The following is an 18,061-nucleotide window of genomic DNA, read 5'->3' on the forward strand; positions in this document are numbered from 1 at the left end:
ACCTCAATGGTAGAATTCCTAGGTTCCATCTTCATTCTACCGTGGAAAAATTCTACAGGTTGTCCTTAGACCTGGTGCTGGGATCAGGTCTGTTGAAAAGATATTTCACATCTGGGCTTCCTGTGAGAGAGCAGGGTTCCTCAGTTCTGGCTTGCTCCGGAGCTGGTGGTGTGTGAGGCTCCCTCCCCACTGTGGCCCAACGTCCTGAGTTTGAGAGTTAATCTTTTACGGAGACTCCCTGTGCGTGCTCAGATGCTCAGTTACAGCAGACTCTTGGTGACCCCATGTTCTGTAGCCTGCCAGGCTCCTGTGTCCATGGGGTTTCCCAGGCAAGAATACTGGAGTGGGTTGCCATTTCTTCCTCCAGGGGATCGTCCCAACCCAGGGATTGAACCCGAGTCTTCTACGTCTCCTGCACTGGCAGGCGGATTCTTTACCTGACCTTCCTCTGAAAGAGGCCAATGCTGGTATCAGGAGGGCAGGAGGCTGGTGGGAGGGTTGGGGGCCTGGAAAAGGGAGACAGGAAGGCCCAGGTGCTGAGAGCACCGGCAGATCATGTGGCAGGTGGGGGACAGGAGCAGGGCACTGCGGCCTTTGTATGAATGCATCTTTGCCTGGGGACCCTGAATCTAAATCCCTGCCGCCTGTGAGGGCCAAGGAGACAGAAACCGTGTTGATTTCTCTCAGTAGAGACCGCAGCTGTTGCCCAGAGGAGAAAGTACCATCAGAAATTACTCGGAGGTCTTTACAAAAAAGACTTTGTAATGACAGTGCCTAGGTCTGGGGGCCTCCATCTGGCACAGCTGTGCTTGTCTTTGGAGACAGAGCGACCCTGTAGACGTCTGGGTTCCTCTTTGTTGGGAGGACCCCTGAGGAAGCAGGCCCTGAGTGCCCGACGGGCCTGGCACTCCTTGGCTCCTTGACTGGGCACAGTGGGATGGTAACACACTGTACAGTTACTCTTATGTGTTGCAAGATATTTGAAAAATAAAGCGAATTTTTGAGCTGCTCTTGTCCACATGATGTCCTAGGCTCAGAAAAAGCTTAAAGAAGAAAAACACCACGTTTGCCTTGCTGTCCGTCAGCTGCAGCTTGCTGCTGCGTTTGCTTCTGCTCTCTGTCCTGTGCCGAGGCTCTTGTTAGAGGGCTCACCTGTGGCCTTCCCAGCAGCAGGATTGTTGGCTGGCTTTTCTGGGCCGCTAGGCTGAACCCCCAAGGCTTCCCGGCATTTGTTCAGGCTGTGGGTGAGGGTGGTGTTGTTCAGTCGCTTAGTCGTGTCTGACTCTTTGTGACCCCATGGACTGCAGCACGCCAGGCTTCCCTGTCCTTCACCAACTCCTGGAGCTTGCTCAAACTCATGTGCATTGAGTCGGTGATGTCATCCAACCATCTCATCCTCTGTCGTCCCCTTTTCCTCCTGCCTTCAATCTTTCCCAGCATCAGGGTCTTTTCTAATGAGTCAGATTTTTGCATCAGGTGGCCAAAGTATTGGAGCTTCAGCTTCAGCGTCAGCCCTTCCAATGTATTGATTTTCTTTAGGGTTGACTCGTTTGATCTCCTTGCAGTCCAACGGACTCTCAAGAGTCTTCTCCAACACCACAGTTTGAAAGCATCAATTCTTCGGTGCTCAGCCTTCTTTATGGTCCAACTCTCACATCCATATATGACTACTCAGAAAACCACAGCCTTGACTAGATGGACCTTTGTCTGGGGTGTTTGGGGATGTCTTCTTCAGGGAGGTGGCCCAGCTGTCTGGGGGGGCTGCAGAGGGGAGGCTGTGTTCCTCACACCTGCCTCACTCCCCACAGACACCTGTGCCGACCCTGTCACAACCGCGAGAAGGCCAAGGGCCTGGGCAAGTACATCTGTCAGCGTTGCCACCTGGTCATCGATGAGCAGCCCCTCATGTTCAAGAATGACGCCTACCACCCTGACCACTTCAGCTGCACCCACTGCGGGTAGGGGGAGAGCTGGGTGGAGGTGGGACAGCCATCCAGGGCAGTGATGGGGCCAGAAAGGAGGCCCAGGTGGGCAGAGGGGCGACGGGAGAGTGGGGTGCAGGGGCAGGAAGAATGGGGGCCCGAGGGCAACCATGCAGGAGGCTGCTCTCTTTGGGGCTCCGTTCAGGGAGGACTGGAGACTCAGAGTTGCACGAGGGATGAGAGAGGAAGGAGAGGCTGCAGAGCCCCCCCTCGGGTCTGTCCCAGATGCCCAGTCTGATCTAGGGGCGGAGGGACAGGGAACAGATCTGTGCCAAACACAGGCCTCCTTCTGCGAGGGCCGAGCAGGAATCCCATGCCCTGGGGCCTGTCTGGGGCACAGGAAGTCTCCAAAGAGGGCAGAGATGAAAGCAACGCCTGCCCGAGGGGCTCTGCAGGGACAGAGCTGGGGTGGGGGGCTGTCCGGAAGCTGCTTCCTTGGGTCTGGAGGGGCGGGAGCTGGGCAGCACCCTCACTGGGGGCTCTGCGCTGTCTTCCAGGAAAGAGCTGACCGCAGAGGCCCGGGAGCTGAAGGGCGAGCTCTACTGCCTGCCCTGCCACGACAAGATGGGGGTCCCCATCTGCGGGGCCTGCCGCCGGCCCATCGAGGGCCGGGTGGTCAACGCGCTGGGCAAGCAGTGGCACGTGGAGGTGAGCAAGGCTGGTGTGGACAGCAGGTGGGGGCCCGGCTCATGCTCACACTCCCTCCCAGCTCCGGGCTGTGCGGCTGGCTCCTGGAACCGACCTTCCTCTTGGGTGCTGCCCTTCCTGGCCCCTGGCTGGGGACAGGTTAGCCCACAGGGCCCAGAGGCCTGAGACCCAGAGACCACCCCTCAATCTTCCTTTCCCTCCTGGCCTTCTAGAGGATTCCAAAGTCCTAGGACACCCCCACCCGTCCTCCCTTTCCTGGCCTTCTAGAAGATTCCAAAGTCATGAGAACACCTTGGGGACATTGGTCTGGGGCGCCCTGTGGGATTGTGGTTGATGGAAGTGGCTGTGTGTACAGCTGTGCAAACGGGAGCTCAGCCCACCTGCGGACAAGATCGTCAGGGGTGTCCCACTGGGTCTCCAGGCCTCTGCTGGGGGCTCTGGCATTCACAGTCACTACCTGGAAGAGAGGCATGCAAGCCCGTGGCCAGGCCAGCTCTGTGTCCCACAGGCTCTGCCTTGGGTGGCCCCTCTGTGAGGTCCTGAGGTGGCCCCTGGCCCCCAGCCCCACATGGGAAGGTGAGCCATCACACCCAAAAGCCTCCCTGATAGGAAGACGTGTCCGGTGACCCTGGGCTTATAGAGACAGAGGAGTCCGTGGGAGTGCAGCCCTCCATATTCCAGGCACCTCGCCGGCTCCTGACCCCTTGGGCTGCGGGTGCCTCACAGCAAGGAGTGACGCCTGCCGAGCAGGGGCAGCTCATGGAGGTGTCGGCCCCATGGCCCTCCTGTGGGTCCTCTGGGGCCCCCCGCCCCATCAGCCTCTGGGCTGTCTCCTGGGGTCATTGCCATCTCTTGGGGAGGTGGCTCCTGCCCCAACTCTGCCATCCCTGCCCCTCGCCCCCCTCCCCAGCACTTCGTCTGCGCCAAGTGTGAGAAGCCGTTCCTGGGGCACCGGCATTATGAGAAGAAGGGCCTGGCCTACTGTGAGACCCACTACAACCAGGTGCGGCTTGAGGCAGGGCAGTGGGATGCGGTGCTGCGGGGAGCCAGTGAGGGCGGGCTGGCCGGAGAGGGTATGGGGCAGCCTCCCTCCCTGGGAGCCCCGTGGCGGGTGCTGAATGGGGTCTGTGCCCCAGGCCTGTGTGCTGAGTGTCTCGGGACCTGGGCAGCCCCTCTGACCTCAGTGTCCCCGTTCGGGGAATGTGCCCTGTGGCCAGGCCTGTCGTGGGGACTGCGTGAGATGGGATGTGGAGTCCTGGGCTCTCAGGGTGACATGTACCGCAGTCCCCCTCCCTCCTATCAGGCCCAGCAAAACTGCCCAGAGGATGGGCTTCCACCCTGACGGCACCGCTCAGGACACCAGGGCAGGAGAGGGGCCTTAGAGGGGGCAACACCTCCACCTGTGTTTCCTGGGGGGTGGTGATTCTGACCAGCCCTCAAGCCCAAGGCTGTGCCCTAGTCCAGGAGGCCTAGGAGGCCCGGGAGGCCTGGGCAGATGACAGGAGCTGCCCTTTGGGGTGGGGTGGGGCCACACCCCTGGCCCAGGGCCAGGGGCATGAACGCCCTCAGTGTGTTTAACCTCCTGCTCTGTCCACAGCTCTTCGGGGATGTCTGCTACACCTGCAGCCACGTGATTGAGGGCGATGGTGAGCACCACCCCCCTGCCCCCGCCCCCTCCCCCCCATCCCTGGGCCCACTTCCTGCCCCAGCCCCTGTCCCCTGCGCTCTCTGGGCTTGTGCGCCCTGCAGCTGTGTGCCCAGCTGGCCCTCCCTGTGCTCAGGGAGCCCTGTGGCTGACCTGTGGGGTCACTGAGCCTGCGTCTGCCCCCACAGTGGTGTCAGCCCTCAACAAGGCCTGGTGCGTGCACTGCTTCTCCTGTTCCACCTGCAACAGCCGGCTCACCCTGAAGTAAGTGGCGCACCCACCCCTCGCCGCAGCCCCGCCCTTCCCCCACTCCTGCCCCCCGCCCCCCGCCCCCCCGCCACCCCCCCCCCCACCCCGCAGCTGGAGAGGAACCGCTGTGGGCGGAGACCCACACAGCACCCCTCTCCTCCCCTTCCCACTCCTGGAGCCTGCTGGGGACTCCCGCTGGAGTTGGCTTTCCGTGGTTTCTCCCCTTCATTGGGCCTTCCCTGAATGCCCACTGACATCGGCCCCTGGGGATGCAGTGGGCACACGGGCAGCCCCCACCCCGAGCAGGGAGGTCCAGGGACCCTCAGGGCACAGCGGGAAGAAGAGTCGCACTGAACTCTGGGGAAGGAAGAGCCCGGAGCTGCACACTCAGAGCCAAAGGAAGCAGACCTCCTCTAGGAGAATGAAAGGGGCAGGCCAGCCAGAGCTGGAGCCTGGTCTCCCAGGACAGCAGAGAACCTTCCCATGGAAGGTTCTGGAGTGTCAGCATTCAAGAAAAGTCTCTAGGCAGACAGGGAGGCCTGGAAGCCCATCTCCTACCTCCAGAGGTCTACCGTGACCTCTGGCCACAAAGTCACGCCCAGGGCGGGGAACAGGCTGCTGTGTGGGAGGCGGTGTGCTCCAGCCTGGGGCCCAGAGGAGACCCCACCCCTCCTGACTGCTGCCCATCCTCTCCAGGAACAAGTTTGTGGAGTTCGACATGAAGCCGGTGTGTAAGAGGTGCTATGAGAAGTTCCCGCTGGAGCTGAAGAAGCGGCTGAAGAAGCTGTCGGAGCTGGCAGCCCGCAGGGCGCAGCCCAAGTCCTCGGGCCTGCACCCTGCCTGAGAGGCCCGCCCACCTGGCCGCTTCCTGCTCGTAGCTCTTCTGCTGCCTGAGGCTTCACTCCCCACTTCAGCTCCCTGAACCTGCGGCATCTCGCTCCTGTCTCTCTGCTCAGCATCCCTCCGTCTCCCCCCCACCTTCGAGCATCCCTTCTCTCCCTGCTTCCACGAGGCCGCGGGGCAGGGGCCTGGGTGTGGTGTGCCTGTGACAGGCCCACATCCGGAGTTTCGGCCCAAGGTCCTCCAGGGCCAGGAGCAGATAGGGACCAGTGCCACCTGACTCACCCTGCCCTGCCCTGGCCTGCCCCATCCCTGCAGGAGGCCTTCTGGCAGCGTGGCCAGCCTCTGCCCCACGTGGCACAGATGGAGCCCCCAGCCGGGCAGCCACCCTGGGCCCTAGGCCACGTGGGTGGGGGGCCTCTGGTAAACTGTCCTTCTATCCCCACCACGTGCTCACTCAGTCAAGGAGGATCCCAGGACCCAGACCAGGCCGGCGAGTCCTGCGCTTCACCCCACACCACAGCTGGAGGGCCCGGCGCACCCCGCCTCTGGGGCACATGCTGACTCCCCGGGTGCAGTCTGGAGCCAGGAGGTGGTGGTCCCCAGTGGGTGGCTCATTCCTGCCCTCCAGGAAGGACCTTACACCCGCACAATGAATGAAGGCTTCTTTACACCACCCCAGGGCCTGTGTGGTTTGTGGCATCAGGTGGACGTGCTGCCGCAGTGTGAGAAAGACAAAGACCAGATGGGACAGGCATCCCAGGGCAAGGCTGCAACGGGGCCTGGAGAAAAGCTCAGCAGACACCCTCAGTCCTTGAGGGCTGGCCCTGTGGGGGCGGTCCAGGGCAAGCCCACGCTCCAAGGCCCTGCATGCAGGTCTGCCCTGTGTGTGGGCAGAGGGGCCCACAGCTCCTCCAGCAGAACCCCCTGGCAGCCTCCCGTGCCCAGAGTCCTGCTGGGGAAGGAGAAGAGGTGTGCCAAGGGGCCCATAGGGGGTCCCTCCCCAGTCTGAGAAGCAGGAAGGGAAGGAGGTGGAAAGAAAGCTGAGACACGGAAGTCATTCTCTGAGGATGAAGCTGTCCTCCCTGTCCATGGGGGGATCATAGTGCTTTTTGCTTTTTACAGAAGGAACTTTTCCTGGCCAGCACCTCCTGGATATCCTGTCCATCTAACCTGCAACCCTCTTCTCTCACCGACACACACTCCCCAGTGCTCCATGAACGTTTATTGAACATTTCTAGGGGGTCCATGCATTGGAGAAGGAAATGGCAACCCACTCCAGTGTTCTTGCCTGGAGAATCCCAGGGATGGGGGAGCCTGGTGGGCTGCCATCTATGGGGTTGCACAGAGTCAGACACGACTGAAGCAACTTAGCAGCAGCAGCAGCAGCAGCAGGGGGTCCTCTCCGTCATCCACCCGTCAGCTGGGAGGCCTACCACTCGCGGTGCTGCCCTGGGCTCCTGCCTTTGCCCCTCATAGTCAGCACCCAGGGGAGGGACCCACTGGGGTGCCAAAGGGTGGGAGGGTGTGTTCTGGGAAGAGGGCAGGCCTTGGGCCCAGAGGAGGGCCCTGGGTAAGCCCCACAAGGACCCTGACTGGGGAGGGCGGCTGAGTGGGCCAGAGGACCCTGCTCCTACAGGTAGCTTGAGACTGAGCCGCGGGGGCCCCGCTGCCGGTTCACGGTGCTTATCAGCTGCTGCACGTATGAGGTCAGCAGGTCATCCATCTTGTAGCCCTGCGTTAGGGAAAGGTGGGGTACAGTTAGGCAGGGCGTGGACCATGGCTTAGGGGGCAGATGTGGTGAAGAGAGAAGCAGGACCGTGTCTGGGCCCTGAGAACTCACCCCTCCTGGGACCACAGAGCCCCCTGCCAGGCCTGATGCCCCCGAGGGACATGCCCAGCCCTTCCCGCACTGCACCTCCATCGAGTCCTCCACCAGCCCAGCCTGGCCTGTCCCTGCCAGGCATGGGAGCCGGGCCCTCCCATGAGCAACTCACCTGGTGGCACCAGGGGTCAGGCTGTGGGAAACCTAGTGTCCAGAGCCTCTGGGCACTTTGCGTCTGGGCTGGGAAAAGGGACATGGGGCCCCCGGAAGGCCCCCCGGGCCTGGAGCTCACCAGAGAGGTCTCACACAGCAGGCGGCTGCCCCGGCCCAGGCCCCCCAGCACCATGTGGAAGTAGGTGCTGCCGCTGCTCCAGCTGGCGATCTTGGTGAAGGGGTAGGTGGTGAGCAGGTCCTGCGGCCACAGCAGGCGGGTGGGTCAGAGCCAGCCAAAGCCCAGGAGGCCTGAGGGGCCCCGGGGCTGAACTGCTGCCCAGGATCCTCCAGAGCCCAGGGCCAACGTGTAGGAGGACGGGCGCCCAGCCCCCCTGCACAGGGGCCCCTCCGGCCCTGCCAGGGCCCTCTGCTACCTTGGTCTTGGGGTGGATGAGCAGGACCCCGTGCCGGTTGATGGCGATGAGGATGATGTCTGGGTGGGAGGGCTCTGAGGTTTGCTGCGGAGAGAGGGTGTCACAGGGATCACAGCCCCTCCCTGAGACACACGCACACATGCATGCCCTCCCAGACCTGGCCGTGGCCCTGCCTGTGGCTTGTCTGCAGGAGAAGCTCAGGCTACCAGGGCCAGAGCTGTGTGGGGTCTGCCTGGCCAGGACAGCGGGTCTGGGGTGCCACCTACCTTCACCTCGAAGAAGGCAGACCCGAAGGTGGGCCACCGGCAGATCCACTTCAGGAAGGCCACCTTGGCCTCCTCCACTGTCTTGTCCTTGTGCTTGTTGCAGGCCAGGAGGATGCTCTAGGGGAAGCCAGGGCCAGTGAGGTCTCAGTGGAGACCACAGCCTGGCTGGGCCACCACCTGAGGCCCTGCAGCCCCGGCCAGAACAACGGCTGCTGCCTGAGGCCGTGGGTGGCAGACCCAATCCACCTTCCCACAGCCACAAGTGGGCAGGACCCCTATGGTGGCAGCAGCTAAGGGACCCCTCCCCAGCCCCCAACAAGGACCTTCTTCCATTCCTCCAGGGACATTAGGCGCGTGAGGTTCTCAGGCACGAGTTCCCGCAGGATCTTGGGGATGCTGGCTGGCTGGGGCCGGTCATCACCAAACCTGGCCTTGTAGATTAGGCCGGCCAGGTGGATGGCATCCTCCCTGGAACACTTGTGGAACCCACGCAGGTACTTGGGCAGCTCCTGGGTGAAGGGAAAGCTGGACTTTAGGCTCCTGCCACCCCCAGCTTTGCGCTCAGGTGGTAGCCCAGTAGAATGTAGGAAATGGAGCCTCAGAGAGATAAGGTCCTCAGGGTTAGGTTTCCAGCAGAGGGAAGACGGCTGAGCGTGGGTAGGGCTCCCCAACGCCTCACTGCAGAGCCGGGCCTGTCTACCCCTTCAGGGCAAGGCCTAGCACTTGGCAGGCTCGGGACCCTCTGGGCCGTCCCCTCGCTGGTAGGCATGTTGCAGGTGAGGGTACAGCCACTGTCTGCAGGTGCCACTGCCCCAGGGCACTGCTCTCCATCTGCTCATGGCTCCAGAACCCTGACCGACCACAAGGCCCTGGGTGGGAGGTGGGTGGCCCTGGGCAAAGAGGCCATGTCCCACTCTGAGGGCAGGTGTGACTGAGCGAGAGTGGCCCCAACACCCCCCAGGAGGTGGCCCGGTACCTGGTGGTAATGAAGGATGGTGTCTGCCTTCACATCCTTCCCAGGGGCCACGTTGAGCCACAGTTTCCGCATGAAATACACCTGATAGGGGATGGTCACAGGGGCCCCTGGGCAGGGGCAGCAGTGAGCACAGAGCCTGTCCCTGGCCAGGCAGGCTCTGAGGCCTTACCCCCACTCCTGCACCCCGCCACTTGGCCCTTCCGCGTCGCTGCTGTGTCTGCTACCATGACCTCCCCTTTGGGAAGCCTCCATGCCTCTTTCTCCCTGGCCCCCAGCCCCTCCTCAGCCTTCAGGACGAGTGGGCGCTCCCAGATCTTCCTGCAGGGGCAGACTCCCTTCTGCCCCCGTGCACCTTTCATCACCCCAAAGTCCGGCCATGTGTTCCAGGCCTGCCCCATGCCAGCCCCTGCCCGAGCTGGCACAGCTCTCAGGGCAGGGCCTCACTGCCTGGCCCCAGGCCTGGCCATACCCATGAGCCAGGGCACCTGAGGGGAATGAATGAACATGGGCCATGTGAGAGGGTCCAGGGGCGCTGTCTGACCCTGGCCCAGGAGGCAGACAAGCTCTGCTTCACCTCACATCCCAGCAACACCCTCCTTTGTGGCCCCAGCCTGGCTCCCAGAACCTTCTGCTCACCTTCCTTCTGGGGCTTGTTCTTCTTTACCCAGTCGGACACGTGCCGCAAGGAGTCAAAGAAGTAGTCTCCCTCCTTCTGGCTGATGACCTGGGGCAGGTGGAGATGAGGGTACAGGCAAGCAGGTAGGTGTGCAGGCCAGGTGTCACCCTGGGGCTCCGTGACCCCTCTCGCCTGTGTGCCTGTGAACCTCGGCAGGGCTGGCCTTAACCGCCTTCCCTCCCGGCCCCTGGCCTGTGGGCCACACACCTTGTCTGCGATCTTGATGAAGAGGCTGCAGCCCTCCCAGGAGGCAAGCTGCAGCCGGGCGGCGATGCTGTCACAGGCGTCCCGCACCCGGGTGTTGGCACCCACCTCCAGCATCTGGGCAGAGAGGCAGCCTGGCTCAGCTCTGGATAACCCTCTGAGCCCTGCTGGCTAAGGCTGGGCGTGCCCTGTCCCGAGAAGGGTGAGACTACCCCTCTAGAAACCTGGCCAGATGTGTGTACTGTTTTGTCACAGGGCTCACTGTCTCGGGGTACCCAAGAGGCCTGGCTGTTTCCACTTGCTCTGAGAGCCTGCAGCCAGACCGGGAACTTCCCATCATGGGCTCTGCCATCTCCAGGCCACAGTCCACTTGGGGAGGGCTGTGAGGCCATCACCCCCACTTCTCCCTCCACTGCTGCCATTTAGCCCAGGGTCTCCCACTGGAGGAAGGGATGGCAACCCACTCCAGCACTCTTGCCTGGAGAATCCTTTGGACAGAGGAGGCTGGTGGGCTACAGTTCATGGGGTCGCACAGGGTCAGACACGACTGAGCGACTGAGCACGCACGCGTGCACTCCCACCTCGCGCCTGTCTCTTCCGCTGTCCCCACAGCCCACTGGGCTCCATCCATAGGCACCTCATGGGCTCCTTGCTCACTGTGGCTTCAGGACTGGGTGGAAGCCCCAAGGGGTCTCCAGGCCCTGGAACTCAGCCTCGTTGCCCAGCCTCCTGGCCTCCTCACTCCTGTGTCTGGCCTGGAAGGCCCCCGATGCCTTTGGGGCCTCCCAACTCCCCGCCATACTACAGCCTCACCAGGGCCAGTAGTCCCCTGCATGACGCGGAGCTCCTGAGGGCGCCCGGCACCCAGCTGGTGGGGGCCAGCGAAAGCGGCGCCGTATTTTCACAGGAGAGGGGCGAGGAGCGCACAAGGGGAGACAGTCCGTTTGAACTCACACGGCTGTGTCCGTAGGTCTCCCAGCCCTCCTAGAGTGACCCCAGTGGGGAAGTGCCTTGCTCTGGCTGGGAGCCCTGGTGGCGGTGGGGGGTGGGGTGGGGGGAGGGAGGCTCACCTCGCTCGTGTCGTTGGGCAAGTGGACCTTGTGGCAGACGCGGGAGATGTTCTGCTCAGCGGCCTCCACCTCCACCTGGTGCGGCGGCTGCTTCCGGGGCCCTGTCCTGGAGCCAAGTGCGTGCTGCACGGGCCACCCACCACCCCCACCCAGGCCCGGCCCCGGCACCAGCCTCTGGCTCAGCTATGTGCCATGCACACAACGGAAGCTAAGCCCGGAGACGTGCATGGTGGAGCCCAGGTCAGGGCGGGGAGCTGCCCTGTGGAGGCGCTGGGCACATGCCCCATAGGAGGCGGCAGAGGCCAGCCTGGCCTCATCTCCCAGGAGCCCCGAGGTTTGAGGACACACGTGGGGAAAGGACCAGGCTGGGCAGGCCACCAGCGGGCAGGGCGGGTTGTGTTCCCATCTTCACATAGTCGGGCATTGGGTATGGCCCTCTTCATACCCAGGTGGCCACTCATGGCAAGAAACTCCACCAACCCCTCCAGCCTCCCTGCAGCCCTCCTGGGCCTCTCTTTGTGTCTTCCTCCCTGGTTGCTGGGACTGGGTCCTATCTCCCCAGACTGATACCACTTCAGAGAGGAAGCTGAGTCTGGCTCCTCTGGCGGGTGTCCCTGGAACACGATCCTGGGAGACTGGAGGCTGCCCCCCTTCGCCCGGCACTCCCAGACTAACGTTCCAGGAGCACCTAGGAGTTGGCAGGCTCACCTCAGGACCCTCTGGATGCGGCGGCTGCAGTCGGGTGCCAGCACCTTCCTTCTCCGCGTGTCTATGAATTTCTGGGCGTGCGGCAGCAGCGCCTTGCCGGGTGGGAAGAGGCCGGTGCAGAGCCATAGCAGCTGCCAGCCCCTCTCCTCGCTGTACCTGTGGGCGGCAGCACAGGTCAGCCCAGGAGGGGCCCCTCCTGGAGGCCCGGCCCGCCAGCACTGCAGGGAGATGGGGCTCTATGTAGGATTATCACATGAGCAGAGGCCTGCCTGAGGCCCTGGGCAAGGAGGCCACTGCCCTGCTGCCAATGCCACCAAAGTGTTCCTGCTCACAAGAAGGGGAGGGAGTGCTATTGTGCCCATTTTGTGGAGGAGAGCACTGAGGTTTAGAGAAGCCAGGGGACAAAGGAGACAGGGTCGGAGAGGTACGGCCCAGGGCAAAAAGTCCCAACACCCCCCGCCCAGGAAGGCTGCCTTTACGAGGTGGGGGCTGGGGGAAGGACCAAGGGGGCCCCGGGCACATCAACCCTGTGCCCGCTGTGCCTTCCATCCCTCCCCGCTGCCCACAGACCTCTTGGTGTTGTGTGTCAGCTGCTTCAGGATCTGGCAATAAACCTCGTCCTGCAGGATGGCCTCCTGGAGGGCTGATGAGAAGATCTGGTCGGTGAGCTCCAGGGAGGTCCAGGCCTGCCGAGATGGGTAGTCACCCATGTACCTGAGGATGGGTGCGGCCGTCAAGGAGCAGCGCCTGTCACCATCGATCCTGAGTCTGTCCCGGAGCTGATCGCCCGCCACCCCGGGGCACCTCACTGCCCTGGAGCAGCCCCCTGCCCTGAGAGGCCTGGCCCTCGGGTGGGCCGGCCGTGGGGCCCGTGCCCACAGGCTTGGTGTGGGGCTGGGGCAGGCTGGCCGGGAAAGGATATCGATGAAGATCTGACAGGCAGCATCCCGCAGCTCAGCATTGGCGTGGACGCGCCGGAGCAGCGGCTGCCGCAGGGGCTCGGCCGAGTGGGCCCACAACTGCCCCCGGGTTCGGGCCAGAGGCAGCACGGCTCTGCTGACGGTCTCCTTCTCTGGGATCCTGTGGGGATGGGGGCCAGGTTCAGGGTGTACGCTGTTCCTTGTACCTACCCACCATGGGCCATGCACAGACAGTGCAGAGAGAGCCCAGGGTTCCAGGGTGGCCCCACAGGGATGCCCTCTGCGCCCCCACAGCACTCCGCTAAGAAACAGGTGGGCCATGTCAGGGTCAGAGGGCCCCCTCCCTGCCCAGGAAGCCCAGATGGGCGCGGCATCTGCTTTCATGGACCTGAGTCCCCAGGGAGCACAGAAGGGCTGGTTGGGCGGGGCCCGGGATGGAGTAGGGTGCGCACCTAAAGAATTCATAGGAGAATTCCTCCAGCGTGTGCAGGTTCTCCTCGGGCTGCTCCTCGGGGGGAGCCTCTGTGGGCCTCCCCTCCTGGGCCGCCAGCTTCCGCTTCTCCGGTGACATGGCCAGCAAGCTCTGGGGGTGGGGTGGGGCACAGGTATGGGTGTCCAGAAGGCCCCACCCACAGGCTCCTCCTGGCCAGGTGTCCTCAGAGACTTGGGAGGGGCCAGGCCGCAGGGCTGGACAGGCCTGGACCTACCCCTCCTGTGTCTCCTGCTCTAGAACCCAGGACCAGTGGCTCGATGTTTCTGAACCTGTTTCCTTTTTCTTCAGGGCGCGCTCAGGCCCACCAGGCTCCCCTCTCCCGGGGCACTTCTCTTCAGGGGTATCCCTCACCCTGGCCCTGCTGGCCTGGCCCCCCGCCTCCTTCAGGCCTCGTCACTGACGTGTCTGACCCTCAGGGAAGTCCTCCTGGACAGGGTGAGCCCCCTCCTAGAATTTGCTCCTGTAACAAGTGCTGTTTCTTGGTGGCACTTTGCACACTTGCCATCAAGTGTGCCGTCATCATTCGTCCAAGTCTCCTTGAGGGTGGAGATGCTTCGGTGTTTGATACTGTGTGGTACAGGGCACACAGCTGGCCCTCATACATGCATTTGGGAGGCCTGTCTGTCCTGTCTCTTGGGGGTTAGAGTGGCATGGTTGTCAGGGATAGGGAGGCTTAAGCCTCATTGGGTCAGGGTTTTTAAATGACATTGAGGCAAGACGGGTTTACCCCCAGGACGCTCCCTGGTGGGAGCGATGTGCACTGATTAAACACCTGCTGAGTGCCAGGTGACGCCCCAGCCACTCACTGCACAAGCACTTCCTGCCTCTCCCAGAGAGGCGGCGGGGCTGGCAGGGCTGACATGACACCCAGGCTTTCTGGGGGGTGGGGCCCAGGCACCTGAGCTAGGACCCCAGGCCTGGCATCTCAGCCTCTTCCCCAGGTGTCCAGGGGTGCCCAGCTGAGGGCAGGCGAGCACATGAGTTACCAGCAGCTGTGCTGAGGGCTTGGTGACTGTCGGGATGGCATAGAGGCAGGAGGTAGGCACCAGTCCTGTCTTCTCGGTCCTGTCATTCTGGGCTAGGGTCCAGTTCTCAGAGGCCAGCAGGCCCTGCTTCTTTGTCAGGATCAGCAAGTCCCCCTTCTTAAAGGGCAGGAGGGTGGAATCCTCTACGGTCACACAGACACACACAAGAGACAGAGTGACAGTTTCCCCAGGGTTCAGCAGAGGCCAGAGGCCCTGCTGGCATCCTGTGGGCCATCCCCTCTGACAGGTGAGGAAACAAGGACACAGAACAGGGGGCCCAAGGCCACTCCGAGAGTGACTGGGGCTAGGATTCCCCAAGCTCAGGCACTCAGGGGGCCTGGACAGGCACAGCCGGGCAGGCAGAAGCTGGGGAGACCTGCTCTGAGGCCCGAACAGGAAGTGGCCAGGGAGCTGTGAGGCAGATGGACCAAGGGGACAGAGGACTGGAAGGCTGTCACCGACCCTGCCCAAGAGCTAAGTGACCTGTCTGAGCCTGTTTCCTCAGCTGTAAAATGGAGAATATCACCACTCCCTCCTGGGGCTGCTGTGAGGATGGGATGGGCCATGGGGACAAAGCTTCTGCTGATGTTTCCAGGGCAGTTAAGACCCTGTGCACAGCCCTCCCCAGCTCCCCTACTTTCTGAAGCCTGATTTCCAGCTGTGCTGAGGGAAGCTCACCCCGCCCCCATCCCCACCCGCAAGCTATGCGGCTGTGGGTGAGCTGCGTTCCTCCTCTGACCCACCAATCCTTGCCGGCAACACTGGATAATAGGGGAGGGTGTGCACTGCATGGGCTGGTGACCTGGCTGGCTCTCCCCCTGCTTCCAGAAGAAGGACATCCCTCGGGGCCCTTCACTTTGGAGGGGTTGAGAGCCCTCCTGAATTCCCTTATCTTGCAGGAGGGAGGGCCTTGCCCATGGGTGACCCTGAGCGCTTTGTGGCCTCTCTCCCTGTCTCTGCTCGAGTCCCTGCCCTCCGCCTGCTTTGTGACCACCAGGGCCTGGAACAAGCAAGCCGCCCTCCCACCAGCCACATGAGCAGCCCCTCACCGGGCCCCCTCCCCGCCTGGCTGGGCACCTGTGGCCTTCCTGTCCTGCAGGGCCATGGCGAACACGGACCTCTCCTTCAAGCCCTCCAGAAACATGGCCACCAGCTCGGCAATGGCCACACTGCTGGGGGACCGGAACTCATACTCCTCTTCATGCAGCGTGGACAGCATCAGCCTCTGCCTACCCCGGGCCTCCCTGAGGGGGAAAGGGAGCAATGTGACCAGAGGCCTGCCCCACCCTCCCCCTGGGTCCGCCCCTCAACAGCCTGAGGGGTGACCTGCCCAAGTTACAGAGTCCAGAGAGCCAACCATCGCACCATGAAGCCCTCTTACAGATGAGGAAACTCCAGTGTGTCCGGAGCCATACAAGGCCTGGGGCTGAGCATGGATCTGCCCTGGCCCCGGACTCTCTGTGTGCGTGGGCAGATAAGCCAGAGCTTAGGGTCCTGTTCTATGGGCTTCAAAGGCAGCAGTGGTGCCAAGCCTGTCTGTGGAGTCAGCTCTGGGCAGGCAAGGAGATGGTGTACCAGCCTGGGTGAGTTTGGGTGAGCTACCCAGCTTCTGTGGGCTTCCCTGGTAGCTCAGCTGGTTAAGAATCCACCAGCAATGCAGGAGACCCTGGTTTGATTCCTGGGGTGGGAAGATCCCCTGGAGGAGAGCATGGCCACCCACTTCAGTATTCTTGCCCGGGAAATCCCATGGACACAGGAGCCTGGCGGGCTACAGTCCATGGGGTCGCAGAGTCGAACACGACTGAGCGCCTAAGCACCTACCCTCTGCATGCCTCTGTTTATTCATCTGCAGAGTGTGGGGTGGTGGGGACACTTCTTGGAATAGAAGAGAGCACCTAACACAGTCCGCCTCAGTGAGTGGTGCCAGCATGTGCCCTGCACACTGGGAATGACTATAATGGTCATGCCACACTAGGGTGCATTTTAACCAAGGAGGGGCTCTGGCAGGGCACAGGCAGGCCTTCCAGAAGGGTGTGGGGGCCTTCCCAGTAGATGAGAGCTGGGGGCAGGGTGTCTGGGGCATGCCTGGCATGCAAGGTGGTCCTCACTCTGCTCCACGCCCTGCACACACAGGCCTGTCCCTCACTCCCTCTCCCAGACTGCTGGCACCTCCACGTGAGCAGTACCCACCAGCGAGAAGAAACCTAGAAGTGAATGGATGCCCTGAAGGCTGCAACCTTATGTGCCTCTTTCCGGGGGAGCTGGGCTCTAGAGGAAGCTCGAGGGGGCAATCGGTGGTGTGAGGACACATTGCTGGCCCCAGGACAGTGGAGGGCGGGGCCTGAGCCAATGGCCATCATGCCACACATATGACGTGGTGTGAGACAGTTGGGCCCCCAGGAACAGTGTGCCCCACCCCTCTCCCGGTATCTCCTAGAGCCCCAAGGACTGAGGTTGTGGGGAGAGGCAGGTTTGGGGCTTCCCTCAGAGCACCCACCTGTTGGTGATAAGACTCATGACCTCGAGGAAAGAAAGTTCTAGGAGCACCTTCTCCTTCTGGTCCAGGAAGTACAGCCCCTTCCAGTTAACAGCCAAGATCAGCTGAGTCTTGGGCAGTCGGGGGCCTGGCAGAAGGAGAGAGGGGTGTGAAGCCAGGGCTGGTCCAGGGTGGGGGCCCACTGGCACCCTCTTATACATCAGACACCATTACCTGAGAGTGTGGTGACTTCAAAGAGCCGGGAGAAGAGCAGTGGCCACTTCAGGCAGGCAGTGTCCACCACCTGCTCCTGCACGGTCAGTGGCCTGGCCTGCTTCTGGGTATAGGGAGCCTGCACGGAGGTTGCGATGATGAGTCACCTCCATCACTTATCCCCCAGCTAACTCCTCACCCGGTGCCCAGGGAACTCATTTGCCAGATCATTCTGTGAAGTTGCCACCTAAAGCCAGGCCAGTGTCAGTGGGAGTCAGGTGAGGGACACTGGTGGGCTGGGGAGGGCCCATCACTGGTGGTTCTGATCCCCACTTTAGAATCAGAGCTCCCGAGGGCCGGAGGGCCAGGCTGCTGCTCGCTGCCTGAGCCTGGAAGACAATGATGGGCACGTGCAGGTGTCTTTGGGCCCCTGTCTGCGGCCCCTGTCTGCGGGCTCAGACTGGCTCTCACCAACACCGGCTACATGTTGCTCCATGCTCGAGGCCCGCGCTGGTGTCTGTCTGTGTGTTGGTGGTGCTCCACTCTGCCTCTCTTCTACACATTTGGGAGGCGTCTCTCAGGGACCTTCATCTCAATCCCCCTCCCCAGTCCTGTCTCACCTTCCTCCCTCCCTCACCCTTGGCTCTATCTGACCTTCACCCTTTCCTCTTCCCATCTTCACAGATCTGTAACATCCAGTTGAGCTTTCCTGTTATGGTTTGTTGGATAAAATGTTGTTTCTCTTGTTCCTTCCTTAAAAGGTGGTTGGGTAACATTCATATACTGGATCAGGGGATGTAAATGGACACATCCCGAGATTTGGCACTTTGAAACACATATCAAGGATTTTAGAACATTCATGCGTGCTCATTCACTTTAGTCATGTCTGACTCTTTGTGACCCTATGGACTGTAGCCTGCCAGGCTCCTCTGTCCATGGAATTCTCCAGGCAAGAATACTGGAGTGGGCTGCCATGCCCTCCTCCAGGGGATCTTCCCGACCCAGGGGCTGAAGCCCTGTCTCTTATGTCTCCTGCACTGGCAGGCAGGTTCTTTACCACGGGCACCACCTGGGAAACCCAACATTTGTACTCTGAAATCCCTTTTCAAGAAATTGATCTTGACGAAATAACCATCAAGCATATAAAAGTTTTATCTACAAAGAGATTCACTTCATCATTTTAACAGTGAAAATGGGACATGACCTTGAAATTCACCAGTGAATGAATTGTAGCTCATGAATACGGTACTCTTCAGCC

General features: G+C 61.8%; 2 protein-coding genes across 6 annotated transcripts in view; one reads left to right on the forward strand and one right to left on the reverse strand.

The window, feature by feature from the left end:
* LIMS2 (LIM zinc finger domain containing 2) overlaps positions 1 to 6,022 on the forward strand; it is a 45,730-nt gene extending 39,708 nt beyond the window's left edge. For all 5 annotated transcript variants that reach the window (XM_068968901.1, XM_068968903.1, XM_068968902.1 and 2 more), the window contains exons 5-10: positions 1,809 to 1,958; positions 2,480 to 2,630; positions 3,541 to 3,633; positions 4,228 to 4,276; positions 4,464 to 4,539; positions 5,221 to 6,022. In XM_068968901.1, coding sequence (XP_068825002.1) covers positions 1,809 to 1,958; positions 2,480 to 2,630; positions 3,541 to 3,633; positions 4,228 to 4,276; positions 4,464 to 4,539; positions 5,221 to 5,368 — 667 coding nt within the window. In that variant the 3' untranslated portion in view covers positions 5,369 to 6,022. The remainder of the gene's footprint in view (positions 1 to 1,808; positions 1,959 to 2,479; positions 2,631 to 3,540; positions 3,634 to 4,227; positions 4,277 to 4,463; positions 4,540 to 5,220) is intronic.
* Positions 6,023 to 6,997: 975 nt separating this feature from the next.
* Positions 6,998 to 18,061, reverse strand: part of MYO7B (myosin VIIB) — a 78,734-nt gene continuing 67,670 nt past the window's right edge. Inside the window, exons 31-47 of the mRNA XM_068968441.1 lie at positions 16,825 to 16,942; positions 16,612 to 16,738; positions 15,192 to 15,358; positions 14,076 to 14,257; positions 13,049 to 13,179; positions 12,599 to 12,756; positions 12,247 to 12,400; positions 11,677 to 11,832; positions 10,969 to 11,074; positions 9,902 to 10,015; positions 9,655 to 9,742; positions 9,019 to 9,125; positions 8,366 to 8,551; positions 8,043 to 8,159; positions 7,777 to 7,860; positions 7,482 to 7,601; positions 6,998 to 7,099 (exon numbers count right to left, since the gene is read on the reverse strand). Coding sequence (XP_068824542.1) covers positions 6,998 to 7,099; positions 7,482 to 7,601; positions 7,777 to 7,860; positions 8,043 to 8,159; positions 8,366 to 8,551; positions 9,019 to 9,125; positions 9,655 to 9,742; positions 9,902 to 10,015; positions 10,969 to 11,074; positions 11,677 to 11,832; positions 12,247 to 12,400; positions 12,599 to 12,756; positions 13,049 to 13,179; positions 14,076 to 14,257; positions 15,192 to 15,358; positions 16,612 to 16,738; positions 16,825 to 16,942 — 2,217 coding nt within the window. The remainder of the gene's footprint in view (positions 7,100 to 7,481; positions 7,602 to 7,776; positions 7,861 to 8,042; positions 8,160 to 8,365; positions 8,552 to 9,018; positions 9,126 to 9,654; positions 9,743 to 9,901; positions 10,016 to 10,968; positions 11,075 to 11,676; positions 11,833 to 12,246; positions 12,401 to 12,598; positions 12,757 to 13,048; positions 13,180 to 14,075; positions 14,258 to 15,191; positions 15,359 to 16,611; positions 16,739 to 16,824; positions 16,943 to 18,061) is intronic.

This window comes from Capricornis sumatraensis, chromosome 3, assembly GCF_032405125.1.
Source record: "Capricornis sumatraensis isolate serow.1 chromosome 3, serow.2, whole genome shotgun sequence".
Lineage (NCBI taxonomy): Eukaryota > Metazoa > Chordata > Mammalia > Artiodactyla > Bovidae > Capricornis > Capricornis sumatraensis.